The sequence below is a fragment of the Crinia signifera genome, chromosome 5 (genome assembly GCF_055691185.1).
Source record: "Crinia signifera chromosome 5, ASM5569118v1, whole genome shotgun sequence".
Classification (NCBI taxonomy): domain Eukaryota; kingdom Metazoa; phylum Chordata; class Amphibia; order Anura; family Myobatrachidae; genus Crinia; species Crinia signifera.
Window position 1 is genome coordinate 58,229,987 of NC_139221.1, and position 14,357 is coordinate 58,244,343.

At 41.6% G+C, this 14,357-nt stretch overlaps 1 protein-coding gene across 2 annotated transcripts in view; it reads right to left on the bottom strand.

Annotated features, from left to right (window-relative positions):
• Positions 1-14,357, bottom strand: part of LOC146080243 (uncharacterized) — a 332,057-nt gene that overhangs the window by 16,440 nt on the left and 301,260 nt on the right. For both annotated transcript variants that reach the window (XM_083187285.1, XM_083187284.1), the window contains one exon: positions 9,674-9,735. In XM_083187285.1, the coding sequence (XP_083043411.1) occupies positions 9,674-9,735 (62 nt within the window). The remainder of the gene's footprint in view (positions 1-9,673; positions 9,736-14,357) is intronic.

Consider the following 14,357-nt stretch of genomic DNA (forward strand, 5'->3'; position numbering starts at 1 on the left):
GATCAGTGGGGCAAGTAGAGATTTTTTTTTAGTGGTACTGAAAAAAATTGGCCGTGGTCTCGTGTCATGAGGTTGTGTGGTTACACGAAGCATGGGGAGTGGCTCCATGGCAATAGGGGAATGGCCACATTTTTCCACACACAGTGCCTCTTGCACATTATGCCACATACCATAATGCCCTTACACATTATGCCACACACCATAATGCTCACACCATAATGTCTATTACATATTATGCCACACACTGGTATGCCCATTACACATTATGCTATTGCCACTGTCCTCTGACAGGAGGGGGAGCATGCACGAGATGCGCGTGGATGAGAAGCTTGCATGCCCACTCTATCTGAGCCCTCCGTCACCCTCCCCCAGTCCCGACAGCTCCCCCGCAGCACCCCAGTCTGCCCCCAACCTCTGCCCGTCTCCCTGAAGCAGAGACAGGCAGGGAAACCGCTCCCCGGCACCGCGCAGAAGGGAATGTACAAATGCGTGAGACGCTTGTGCATCCCCGTCAGATGGAGCTGGCACCCGTAAGCCTGCGCCAGCACAGGAGATCGGGCGATCTTGCAGGCTGGACAGTAGGCGCTCCATCTGTATTTTTATTCATAAAATGTCATTAAAAGACACAGGATAATTACATACGTAAGTGTCAGCAGGCTATGAGGACCGGTTCTTGTAGGACTTTGTTTTGTTCACCCTGTTCTTCACTTAAATCTCCTAGATTGGATGGTAAGTGATCTAAATTGCTGTGCAAAAAATGTACTGTACGAGCAGGTAAACCGCCCGAGTGAACGTCTACCCCTCCTGCCACGCAAATCCCCACATTTACATGTAAAGGCATGTGCTTGCTTTAACATCCCCTCAAATAAATAAAAACATTACAAACCAAAATAAGTAACACATTTTCAGAAATAGACCTCTATGAAACTCAGAAAAAGCACCCTGAGTCTGTTGTCGCTGGTGTGTGATATATTTAGACACACAGCGCGACAGCAAAAAAATGGGATATCGGACGCATACAGTTAAAAGGAATAATTACGTAAATGGTAGTAAAAAAGTTAGTGGCAAGTGCTGCTATCAGGAGTGATTCTGCATCACTCAGAATAGGTACCACAAAAAATCATAAAGAGAGCGCAATTGTCACACTCTGAAAATCAAGTGTAAATTTATTAATAACACATAAAAAAATAATGTATAAAATATATCATTTAGCATTGACATCTGTAGGACACATTAATTCTAATTAGCATTTGGAAACAATGTTTCGCATATATTACTTTTAGGAAATTAATATCACTAATACTGTATAGACAATTCTCACCAATGACGGTCAGAGTTCGTAACTCTCTTGCAAATATTTGTATCTTATTCAGCTTTCAGTGGATAGCAACACAGGCACTTCAGATGGAAAATGGAGTTAACTCCAGAAAATGCCGTGGACACACGTGATTTTTGTATATCCACAGCACTTGTATGGTCCTGTGTGTTCAGCGAAGCGGTTACCAATTTGTAAATTCCAAATGATGTCTGTAGTGGCGGCAGTGGAGCTGTATTGTGAGCGACCACTGATTGCGAGTGACCGGGAGGGACGAAGGGCAGAGAGAGGCTGGGTAGAGGCTGACAGCTACGACCTGCATCCCGCAGGTAGCTGTAGCCCAGCTGATGTCTCTAAAGCTCCAGCTCTGGAAAGTGGATGGCAGAGCTAGATATGCCTCAGCACATTCCCACAGCACCTGGTGCTGTAGTGCCGATCTGCTTGCAGTCACATGTACTTAGCCAAGGTATACAGAGCTGTGTCTCCAAGCCTTTAGGCTGCAAGGCAAGATGTGGGTTTCTGATAATCTTTAGTGGAGGTAGTTTTTGGTCTTGCGCTTCTTGAAACAAAAGATCATACGATCCAGGGGAATGCAGACAATAAATTTTACCACAGCTCTAAATTCATCTCCAAATATAATTCCCATTCCATGCAGATTAAGAAAATTATAAACAAAAACTATAGGATCCTTAAGACTGATAGATGTTTGGCCTCTACGTTAGAAGAGAAACCAAGAGTTATCTTTAAGAAAAAGAATACCTTAAGGAATACCTTGGCACCAAGTCAATTCTATCAGGGTATTCAAAGTTTACCTAAAGTACCCATAAGTGGGTGCTTCAAATGCAGCAGGGTTAAATGCATTACATGTAGATTCCTTATAGATAAGAGTGTACAGTCCACCTCTACTTCTAATAAAACTTCCTTTAAAATTAAAAGTCTTATGAATTGTTCCTCAAACTATGTAATCTACCTTATTACATATGATTGCGGCCTTCAAGATGTAGGTCGAACATCTCGTACATTGAATGTACGATTCCTTGAACATCGAAGGAATGTTATTAATAAGGTACAATCACACAGTATTTCAAGACATGTAAAATCACAACATCAAGGGAACGTCGAAGTTTTGAAACTACAGGCAATTGAAAGAATACCAATTTCTGATAGGGGTGGAAATAGATTCAATAAAATCTGTAAAAGAGAGGCATTCTGGATCTTTTCATTGGGGTCTCTTTTTCCACTAGGATTAAATGAATCAATAGAAGTTAATAATCTGGGTCCTTGAAATATGTCAAATTTTAGAATATTACTATGTTTGTGACTATTTTGGCAATATGCGGTTAATCTTGTTTATCATGCGATTCTATATTATATGTATCTATATATTTGTAAAAAAATGTATATATGTGTATATATATATATATATATATATATATATATATATATATATATATATAAAACAATTTATGCATGCATTTTTGGGGATAAATATGTTTTCTTTCTGTAAGAGGGTCTGCCTATTGCTGTTGACATCATCAACATTGCTATTAATATTAAAATTGAAATAAAATTGTCTCTTTTTGTGCTGTCGCTTCGGGGTATGGTTGGGCTTTGAAACTGTGACTCCACGTTTGATAACCGTGGTGACCTATGGGTGGAGCCACTGGGAATTCCTATCTAACTGTTGAAGCTTCTGTCTACTTGTTAATCTGATTATAGGTTGCTAAATTAGAAGGATTGATACCCAAAACCTAACAAAATCAAAGAGGGATTTTTTTTGTAAACCCTAGAATATATAAGACTTGCCATTTCAGTAACATGTGTTTCTAAATGTTTAATTAAATGTGAATTTGACTAGGCTCCATGTTTTCTGTAAATCCAAACTAGCATGATATATCTATGCATGATTGAAATAACACCTGCTCAAGATAAGTAGTCAGGTGTGTTAATTAGATCAAAGCACCAGATTGGTGGATGGACAGATAAATATGGAGCCCGTATGCATAGAGGCATCTTCTGAGGAAACCGGCACTTGCTAGCCCGGAGAAACGCGTCAAGAGCCTTTCTATCTAAAAGCAGCGACACTGTGGGATACTTTTCTCTATCTCCACCAAAAAAGTTATCCCCAGCAGCTTCCGAGTCTGACTAAGATCAGAAAACTGTGAATGTACTCCTTGGACTTCCATACTACTCCTGAAAGAAACGTGGAGATTGTGAGTACAGGCATCCAATATCAGGAACCGGAGGTAACCGCGAGCGGACCGGCACTGGTCTGCCATCCACTTTCCGGAGCCGGAGCTTTAGAGACATCAGCTGGGCTACAGCTACCTGCAGACTGCAGGACGCAGCTGCCAGCCTCTACCCAGTCTCTCTCCCCTCTTCGTCCCTCCAAGGTCACTCGCAATCAGTGGTCGCTCACAAACCAGTTCCACTGCAGCCACTACAGACATCATTTGTAAATTACAAATTGGTCACCGCTTCGCTGAACACACAGGACCATACAAGTGCTGTGAATACACAAAAATCATCAAATTGCTCGGTGTGTGCTCGGCATATTCTGGAGTTAACTCCATTTTCCATCTGAAGTGCCTGTGTTGCTATCCACTGAAAGCTGAATAGGATACAAAGATTTGCAAGAGACTTACGAACTCTTTGTCTATATTAGTGATATTAATTTCCTAAATTTAATTTTAATATATGCGAAACATTGTTTTCAAATGCTCATTGGAATTAATGTGTCCTATAGATGTCAATGCAAAATCATATATTTTATACCTAATTTTTTTTAATGTGTTATTAATAAATTTACACGTACAATTTACGCTCTCTTTCTTTATGATTATTTGTGCTCTCTGAAACTCAAATGCATTTCTACAATTTAGGAAACAGATGAAGCAGAACTCACTTGCACATAGTGAAGGGGGCATGGCCACACGGGAATGCTGCAAGCCACGCCCCATTGTCATCACAATGGGGCGTGGGCTACTGGCCATGCCCCCAGTCCCTCTGTCTCCCAGTATAGATGCTGTACTCACTTATTCACTGCTGTTCTGAACAGCGAGTGACTGGGGGTCTTCCAACTGCCCCTCCCCACACACATCAAGGGACACTGCCGCCTGCAGTTGGGACAGCAGGACTGTCCCCCAAAAAATGAGACTGTTGGAAGGTAAGAAGTATTTTTTACGTATAAGTATTTACTTAAGAAAATATGTTACGGAAATTTTACACATTTAAAAATTGTATTTCAAAGAAAAATATACCCTGCAAATGTGATGCAGCTAAGTACCAGCTGCATCACAGATGCTGAGATACACCGGTAAATAACTCTTGCTGGAGGTGTAATTATGGGTTTCTAAAAGCTGATTCTGTTTTAATGTTTTTTTATTATTATTATGTTTTTATTGTGAATGGCTGCAATCAATAGTTCATTTTTCCCAAGTACAGAAAATAGCATCTGACAATGCCCTGTTCCCAAGCACACTTGTTTGTATGGGTTTTTTTTTTTACATCTCCATGTTCAGGAATATATTGATGTGATTCACAAATCTGAATTCCCTTCATGTGAAACCAAAGCTGCTTGCATTCCAGATCCAGCCAGTAATATAGTTGTTCTCTGTACAGAATCAGGGAATAACCCTAGGTTGTCCCCTGCACTTTAATAGCTGTAACCAGGGCTTAAAGTGGTCATGCAGAGGTGGGAGAACTTATTTCTCTATGCCACCTAATTACCCCACATCCCCTCCCCCCATTAGTCAGAGACAGGGCCAGTGGTAGGGTTTTTGCCCCCCCCCCCCCCCCCCCCAGAATGCTTTTCTGTGAGAATTACTGTGCAGGGCCAATGTGGAAGTTAAAATGTTCCACCTCACCATTAGAGGTGGGGGAACTCCGTTCCACCCGGTTCCACCTCACTTTAACCCCTGGCTGTAACCCAATAGAAATAGTATGGAAATAAAAGCTGCATTCACAATGTAAAAAAGATAAACACGTCCATATCTTTGTAAGTAAGTTATCGAACACTTCTACCGTAATAAACTAGGGTGCAGTATAGCTCACAGAAAATGTCTAGTTCGAAAGTCATAGGTCATAAAAGGTTAACATTGAAAACAGTTTATGAGGAAAAAGGTTGACGTCACGAAAAGGTCAACATCAGTTTTTCATGGGTTTTGGTGCTTTTGTTGATACCTGAGCACATGGACCCCCCAATTAGTGTACCGCTTTGCACACCATGCTTCCGGACAGGTGTCTCACTCCGCTACTGCTGCGTTCAGCACACTTACTGCTCCCAATCGGAATTTATGGCGATGGCAACGTATGAAAAAGGTAGAAAATAAAGAAATCTGGAAAATCTCACATCATCCTTCTAATGTGTCGATCTTTTCCACGTTTACCTTTTGCTTTTGGCGACTTTGTGTATGTCAACCTTTCAGTCATGGCTATGGCTATGAGGGTGTGGTCACATCATAATAGGCGGAAGGAAACATGTAGTTGGCATTTTTAGAAGAAGAAAAAAACACAATATGTTTGGGGTGATACCTCCCAACTCCAACAGCAAATTGTGATAAATGTCCTGATTGTGGGATCCAATTTAGGGGACCCATGAAGGTGACCCCTTCTGCAGTAACTTAAGGGGCTGCATGGGTGGTGTACTAGTTAGCATTACTGCCTCACAGCACTGAGCTTGATTCCCACTATAGACCTAACTGTGCACAGTTTGTATATTCTCCCCGTGCTTGCGTGGGTTTCCTCCGGGTACTCCTATTTCCTCCCACAATCCAAAATATACTGGTAGGTTAATTTTCTCCAAACAAAATTAACCCTAGAATGTCTGTGTGTGCGTGTACATGTGGTAAGGAGGGATGCAGTTGAAATCCCGGCGGTCGTAATCCCGACCGCCTAAATCCTGGCAAATTGTCCCTCTGTGGGTGTCCATGATACCCATAGAGGGAGAATAAATTAGTGTGCCGAGCATAGTGAGGCACTGGGCCCGCTGCACGGCGAGTGCAGCGAGCCTGCAAAAGGGGGCGATCCACTCCCCCCCTTGTAGGGATTTCGCCAGTCAGGATTTTGACCACCAGGATTCCGACCGCCAGGATTTCAAACCAATCCCGGTAGGGCATATACATTGTAAGCTCCACTGGGGCAGGGACTGATGTGAGCGTTCAGATATTCTCTGTAAAGCGCTGCGGAATATGTGTGCGCTATCTCAATAACTGGTAATAAATAAATAAATAAATGGGTGAGTTCATCTTAAACTCCTTAAGAAGAAAAAAAATAGTTCTCTCTAAGAAACAAGTATATAGCTGTATACTGATCTTGCCCACTGGACATTTGATGAGATGTAGAGAAGAAATTTCAGTTCTATCGATGTGTATTTCGTCCACCGTGCTTAACTCAGGCGTGTCCTAATCAGAGCTGCAACATTTCCGCAGCTTTTTCTATTGCTACCTGCTGTGCATTGCCTCACAGTTCTCACAAAATGTATTTCAAAATCCTTAAAGAACAACACTGGATAAACATGTCTGCCATCCACACATTCAGTGTTGAGCTAGAGCAAATTTGTCACATAAAGCAGCGTCCTTTTCCGCTCCAAGTAACAAACCTGCCATCTCTTCTCATCACTGGGCATCTAGGTATGTGCTTATTTCTTCTCAGGACATGCTGTGATCGTATAGCACACTCAGTTGTGACTCCAGTATATTAATGAAATTGTAATGGAAAAAGGAAATTGCATACAACTGGTAATATTGGTGCGGCATATACATCATTTTTGTTATGTTTTGTCACAGAATCTAAAAAAAAAAATTTTTTCCCCCTATCTTAACTTCCACAAACACAAATGACGGATTTCTTTCCATATTCTCGGCAATGACATTTGCCGTAAATTTAATTTATAATAGTGTACCGAGTATCCAGTGCTGCACTGTCATTGAGATTATTAAAATGATAGTTCTGTGAGATGATCTATCAGTCCAAACTGCAGGACTTGGACCAATCTCGTCTATATTAAAATTACCTGCGCTGTAAGAAAGTCATAACTCTTCCACTCTCTCACACAAGTTTGCCTTCTGTTTTGAGTTTTGTGAATAATTGCATTCTGCTGATCAAAACTAAATTGTAATGTACTCCGCACAATGTCATTGATCACTGGAAGCGCTAATATCAGAATAAAAAATATGTTTATGTTTCCAACTAACACTGACATCTCTATAATAAAATCCTGTGTTGTTATTATAGTAAGACCTCAATTTTCGAAAGCACGCTTTTCCAGGCATGTGAAAAGCCTGCAATTAAATTACATTAAATCTGCAATCCGTAGATTCTCGGTTTTTCAATGATTTGTGTAACTGGCAACTTTAATGTAATTTATTAAAGAAGTCTGACGATGCCGCTTATTCTCATCTAGGTGAACAAATATCTATCTGAGCTATTCAATAAGAAAAGCAGGATCGTGATCGTATAGTTCTAATGTTCTCATATCAGAAATGAATTATGTACAGTATGTAGATGTAGAGGCTATAGAAATCTTGGGCTGAGCCAAAGCAAGGGATGGTCATCCATCGATCCGCACTATCGATGGCACTATTGGGAATAAAACATGATGTTCTAAAAACATTCACAGGAAAAATACCCGAGGGCTGCGATTAGAACGTGGGGGTGGAGCATTACAGGGGTCAGTGCTAGACTCAGTGTAGATAAAACAGAAACATTGGTGGGCTTTGTATAAATCATGGTGGAAAACCATTGGCACCATCTACCATTGGTGATTAACAATCAATGCTCTGTTACCATCGATAGACATTGGCCTGCATTAGCCAAAACTCATTTATAAAATGGCTGCTGTTACTGTGTGTGGTTTAACGCTTTGAGTGACAACATGGCTGTGAGAGATGTTTAAAATATCCGCAGTGGCCGAATTCGGATCCAGTATCGGCCCCATAGTGAAATATCCTACCCCAGGGGTTCCCAAAGTTTTTGAATCACGGCACCCTGAAGCATCAGAAATATTTTCGTGGCACCCCTAGGCTGAAGGTTTCTCATTGAGAAAGTCAGAAACAACTATTAAGTTAAATAAATTGTGTTTATATCGCATCCTTAGGATTAGTTATGTGGTAATGGACAGGATTCACTTCTATTTGTCCCCAATTTGATTATTATAATGGACATAAAAAAATTGTATTGGTCCTGGACCACCAACCCAGGGCACCCCTGCAGGTCTCCCCAGGCACCCCAGGGTGCCACGGCACACAGTTTGGGAACCACTGTCCTACCCCATTGCAAATCACAGAATAACACTGGTAGGGGCGGGGCCATGTGGACAGGATTTACAGCACCATCGATGAAGGTTCCCTGCTTTGTCAGGAATCAGGGAGTCTCATGAACATTCTGGAAACATAGGCAAGCATGATGTAATTCTCTATATTACAATATAATGTAATATTTATTTATGAACAGTTTCTTATATAGATCACACATATTCTGCAGCGCTTTACAGAGAATATTTGAACATTCCAATCTATATTCCCTACCACATGTACACGCACACACAGACGTTCTAGGGTTAATGTGTTGAGAGCCAATTAGCCTACAGGTATATTTTTAGAATTGTGGGAGGAAATCTAATTCTCTCTGCACAAGTTACATCTGAACTTCCCTGCAGTGCACATGGTTTTGTCCATTTGAGAAGGAATTTGCCTTTGCGAGTGAACCAGAATAAGGGCCTACGTCCATGAGCTATGAGACATTATGTAGCAGAGCAGCCTGCTAGCATTGCAGAAAAGAGACACTACAGTATTGGCGGGAAACAGATAGAACGTTGGATGGGATCATGTGGATGTCCGTTGCTTTACTGGACATAACTTGAGAGAGTTTGGTCAGGGTAGGAACGGTCTTTGAATTTAATTAGGATTTAAGAGTAGTTTAGTTGGATACGGATATGTTTCCATGTATTTCCAGGTGAATTATATGCCACAGACTCTGAAAAATGGCATCACTGAGGCAACTTTTGTATTTTGATACTTAATTATTCCATTCATGATGGAAATTGTCTACGTGCCTCTTTGTAAACCTCTCTCTGACATGCACAATGACACTATGCATATAACAATAGACCAAATATAATCCTTTGTCGTAAGATCCATGAAAACCTTAATCCAGAACCGTCCACGTGCATTATTTCTACATGATAGGATCAAAATTAAGCAACACATTTCTGTCTGTCTAGCGCTCTGTGTAGTAAATATAAACAGAAATTATAATATATTTGCATAAGTCTCTGTATTGTTTAAATGCTCCAGGATGTTGTAGAGGAATTCTCTCTGTGTTTGATTTTTATATAAAATAAAAGGTGCAAGTACTTACTCTGATGTTTTCAGCTGTCTTCTAAGTTCGGCAAGTAACGCTTGCTGTTCTGCACGATTTTCCTTTACAAACCAGAAAAATGAAATTGCATAATTATAAAAGCACAGCAAACTTGTGACAAGCATGTAGCTATTTCTTGCTTCACACACACGTACTGTATTTGTCTCACTTTAATAAAACAGGTACGGCAATTCTGGCTAAATGTGTTCTGCATGCTAATTACTCAAAAAAAAAAAAATATGTAACCACACAAAAACCATTTACAGGACACATACAGTAGCTGCTTTGTAAAGTAACAATCTTAACCCCTTCCCGACATTTGACGTACATTTACGTCATGGTCGGGATGTACTTCCCGACACATGGCATAAATGTACGTCATGAGTTCAAACTGTCACCGCGTCTATAGACGCGGTGACAGAGGGACGATGTCTGCTGTCCCTGACAGCAGACATCTTCCCTCATTGCCCAGGGGGGGCAGCGATGCCCCCCGCCATCGGCGATCGCTGTGATTGGCTGTTCAATGTGAACAGCCAATTACAGAGTTTTCTGTGTACCGGCGAATAACGTTCGCCGGTGACACAGGAATCGGTGGTGATTGGTGCTGTTAAGTACAGCACCAATCACCACCGGGTGTAAGGGTGACGCTGGTGGTCACCCCACCTCACCCCACCTGCCCCCAAAGGCTGTGATTGGTCCGTCGGACCGACGGACCAATCGCAGCCATTACACCTCAAATGAGGTAACGGAGACAGCCCTGCAGCCGCCATTCCGGTCAGGAACAGCGTGCAGAGCGGTCTCCGTGCCCATCTGTGCCTATACTGACCTGATCAGCGTTGGTGGCATCCGTGCCAGCTCCTGTGACTTCCTGGTGCTTGTGTTGCTGCTGCTGTTGCAGCAGCGTCATTGTGTCAGAAATTATGTGATATAATTTTGTATCTGCTGCCCCCTGCTGCCCCCCTTTTGTGCTGATCAGTATAAACTAACTGATCAGCACCTTTTTTGGGGTGCAGGGTTTTTTTTTTTTATATATATATACCCTGTCAGGTTGCACCCACAGTTGTGTGCCTGCTGCCCCTCACTGCTAATCAGTTGCATCACTGATCAGCAGTTTTTTTTTTTTTGGGGGGGTGTTGTGGGGTTTTTTAAAAAAAATTTTTTACACCCACTGTGATTTTGTGGGTGTCCTGTGGCCGCAGAGCGCTGATCAGTGACGTACATCACTGATCAGCATTTTTGGCACAGGGTTGATCTATTTTTTTTTTTTTTGATCAAATTACTGTTGCCTTTGACTCATCAGCATTTTTTTTTATTTATTTTTTTTGGACGGTGCTGTGGAGTCTTTTTTTAATTTTTTTACACCCACGGTGCTTTTGTGGGTGTCCTGTGCCCGCTGAGCGCTGATCAGTGACGTACATCACTGATCAGCATTTTTTATCTAATTTTTTTTTTTGGGGTCAAATTCCTGTTGTCTTTGACTCATCAGAAGTTTTTTTAAATTTTTTTTTTTTGGAGGGTGCTGTGGAGTCTTTTTTTTTTATTTTTTTTACACCCACGGTGCTTTTGTGGGTGTCCTGTGCCCGCTGAGCGCTGATCAGTGACGGACGTTACTGACCAACATCTGTGCTCAATTTTTGGCGCAGGAGTTTTTTTTTTTCTTTTAACTTACACGTGTTAAAGCACTACATACACACTACATACCCCCCGTGTTGAAATAAAGTTTGTACCCCCCCTACACTATACACGTGTTGAAACACTACACTTAAAAATAATAAAAATGTCCCAATCATCGCAAAGACTGTTTTCAGCGGAGGAGGCATATGCCCTTCTTGCCTCTGACACTGACACAGCCAGTGAAGTAAGCGATGAATTGGCATTTGTCTTAAGCTCCTCTTCCTCCTCTAGTGATGAGGGACCCCCTCAAAGACGCCCCCGTAGAGCAGCTGAGACCCCCCCCCCAATGATTGATCTCGTATGGACCCCACCACCAGACAATTTTGAGCCCCAGGTTCCTGAGTTTTTGGCCAACCCAGGAATCCAATTTGATAGTACAGGCCTCAAAGAAATTGACTTTTTCAAAGTCTTTTTCTCTGATGATTTTATAAATTTAATGGTGGACCAAAGTAATTTATATGCCCAACAGTTTATTGCCCAAAACCCCACGTCATCATTTGCTAGGTGGACCCCTGTAGATGCAGTAGAGATGATGACATTTTGGGGTCTGGTGTTACATATGGGCATAGTTAAAAAGCCAGAAATTAGGCAATATTGGAGTACAGATGTTCTGTACAGCACCCCACTTCATCGTATGGCCATGACCCGGACTCGTTTTGAGACGATCCTTAAATTTTTGCATTACAACGATAATGCACAGTGCCCACCCAGAGATGATCCCACCTTTGACCGGCTATTCAAAGTCAGGCCGGTCATTGATCATTTCAGCGCCAAATTTGCTGAGATGTACATCCCCCAAAAATTCATTTGTGTAGACGAGTCACTTATACATTTTAAAGGAAGGGTTAAATTCCGCCAGTACCTTCCCAATAAGAGGGCAAGGTATGGCATAAAAATGTATAAGCTGTGCGAAAGTACCTCAGGGTACACCCACAGGTTTAGGGTATATGAAGGGAAGGACACAAGAATTGAACCGCCAGAATGCCCCCCCTCCCTCGTAGGTGTTAGTGGAAAGATTGTCTGGGATTTAGTGCACCCCTTCCTGGATAAGGGTTATCACCTCTATGTGGATAACTTTTACACCAGCATCCCCCTGTTTAAGGCCCTTGGTTCAAGAGGTACAGCAGCTTGCGGTACTGTGCGCAAGAACCAAAGAGGCCTCCCAAAAACGCACGTTGCCCAATTACTGAGAAAGGGTGAAAGCAGGGGAATATGCACCGAAAATATGTTGTTGGTCAAATATAAAGACAAGAGGGATGTCCTTATACTGACAACAATTCACGGAGACAGTACCACCTCCGTCCCTGTACCAGGTACCAGTACCCACACCTCAAAACCTATTTGTATCCTAGATTACAATAAGTACATGGGCGGAGTGGATCTTTCAGATCAGGTACTGAAGCCGTACAGTGCCCTGCGGAAAACAAAAATATGGTATAAGAAGCTGGCCGTGTATATCATCCAGATGGCACTGAATAACGCTTACGTACTATTCCGTTCTACCAGCCAGACGGGGACATTTATACACTTTCAAGAGGAAGTCATAAAGGGCCTAATATTTGGGAACCAGCAGGCAGAGGGCCCCAGTACTTCTAGTACTGGCCCCAGTACTTCTAGTACTGGCCCCCGTATTGTATCAGGGCAGCATTTTCCTAACGAAATCCCCTCCACTGGAAAAAAGGGCAGGACACAAAAAAGGTGCAAAGTTTGCTATAAAAAGGGAATACGAAAGCAAACTATTTTCCACTGTGAAACTTGCCCCGACAAACCCGGCCTATGTATGAAGGAGTGCTTTAAAATATACCACACATCTATGGATTATTAGGTTCATCATTTCACCGTGCTTCGGGGGTCTTGCTAATGCGACATAGCACCCACCATTCATTCCACCAGAATGTGTGCTGCAAAATCCAAATATCACTCCTTCCCTTCTTTTTTTTTTATTTATTTTTTTTATTTCAGTTTTCAAAACATCATTACATACAATAGGGATATATTCTCCCTTATATACATTTTAGACAAAACAATACATACATACATACAAGACTTACAATTTTCGACAGTCAGATCAAATTTACTTGATAAGTATAATCAGTTCTATACATATCTCTAGCTTTATCTCTATATTATAGGGGGAAAAAAAAAAGAAAAAAGAGGGGAAGAGGAAAAGAGGGGGAGGCGAAAATTAGGTGGACCTTCTTAATATCCCTAGTGTCTAGTTTCCCTTACTCTCTGTGTGTTTTATCTGTGTTCCTCTTATGTTATATTATTATCTGGAAGTTCTCCCATTCCTTCCACAGCTTACGTATCTTGGAGTTTCCTGGTCTATTGAACTTTATTTTGTTTATAACCATCTGCAAGGACGGAGGCTGTTCTTGTTTCCATAGCTGGGCTATAGCTGTTCTAGTAGTGCTTAGGATTTGATTTATTAGGTATCTCTTTGGTGGATCAAGATCGAAAATTCCCACATGTAGAAGGGCCATTGGAGCATTTAGCTGGAGCCTCATCCCCACTGCCTCACATATAAAATTCTCGATATCTCTCCAGAGTCCTTCTAATTTCTTACAGGACCAAAAGATGTGTATGAGGTCTCCTCTTTCCTTGGAGCACCTCCAACACACATCTGTTTGTTCCCTGAATATTTTATGAATCTTAACTGGTGTATAATATGTATGATAGAATAGTTTAAAATATCTTTCTGTCTATATAGCAGCTTTTGACATTTGGTGCGCCATTCCAAATAGTTGGTCCCACTGTTTCAACTCTAGGGAGAAACTTAGCTCCTGTTCCCATTTCATTTGCCAGGTAGTTTTCTCCACTTCTTTCCCTTGCATTAAAGTTTTATACCAGAGGGAAGTCCCCCCCCTCTTTCTTGCACCCGATATTTGGGTCACCATCTCTCTTGGGAGTAACTCCATCTCTCTAGACTGAAAAGTATTGGATTGTATCCAGTGTCTTAATTGTAAATATTTATGAAAATCTGTATGAAAATGAAAACTCCTTCCCTTCT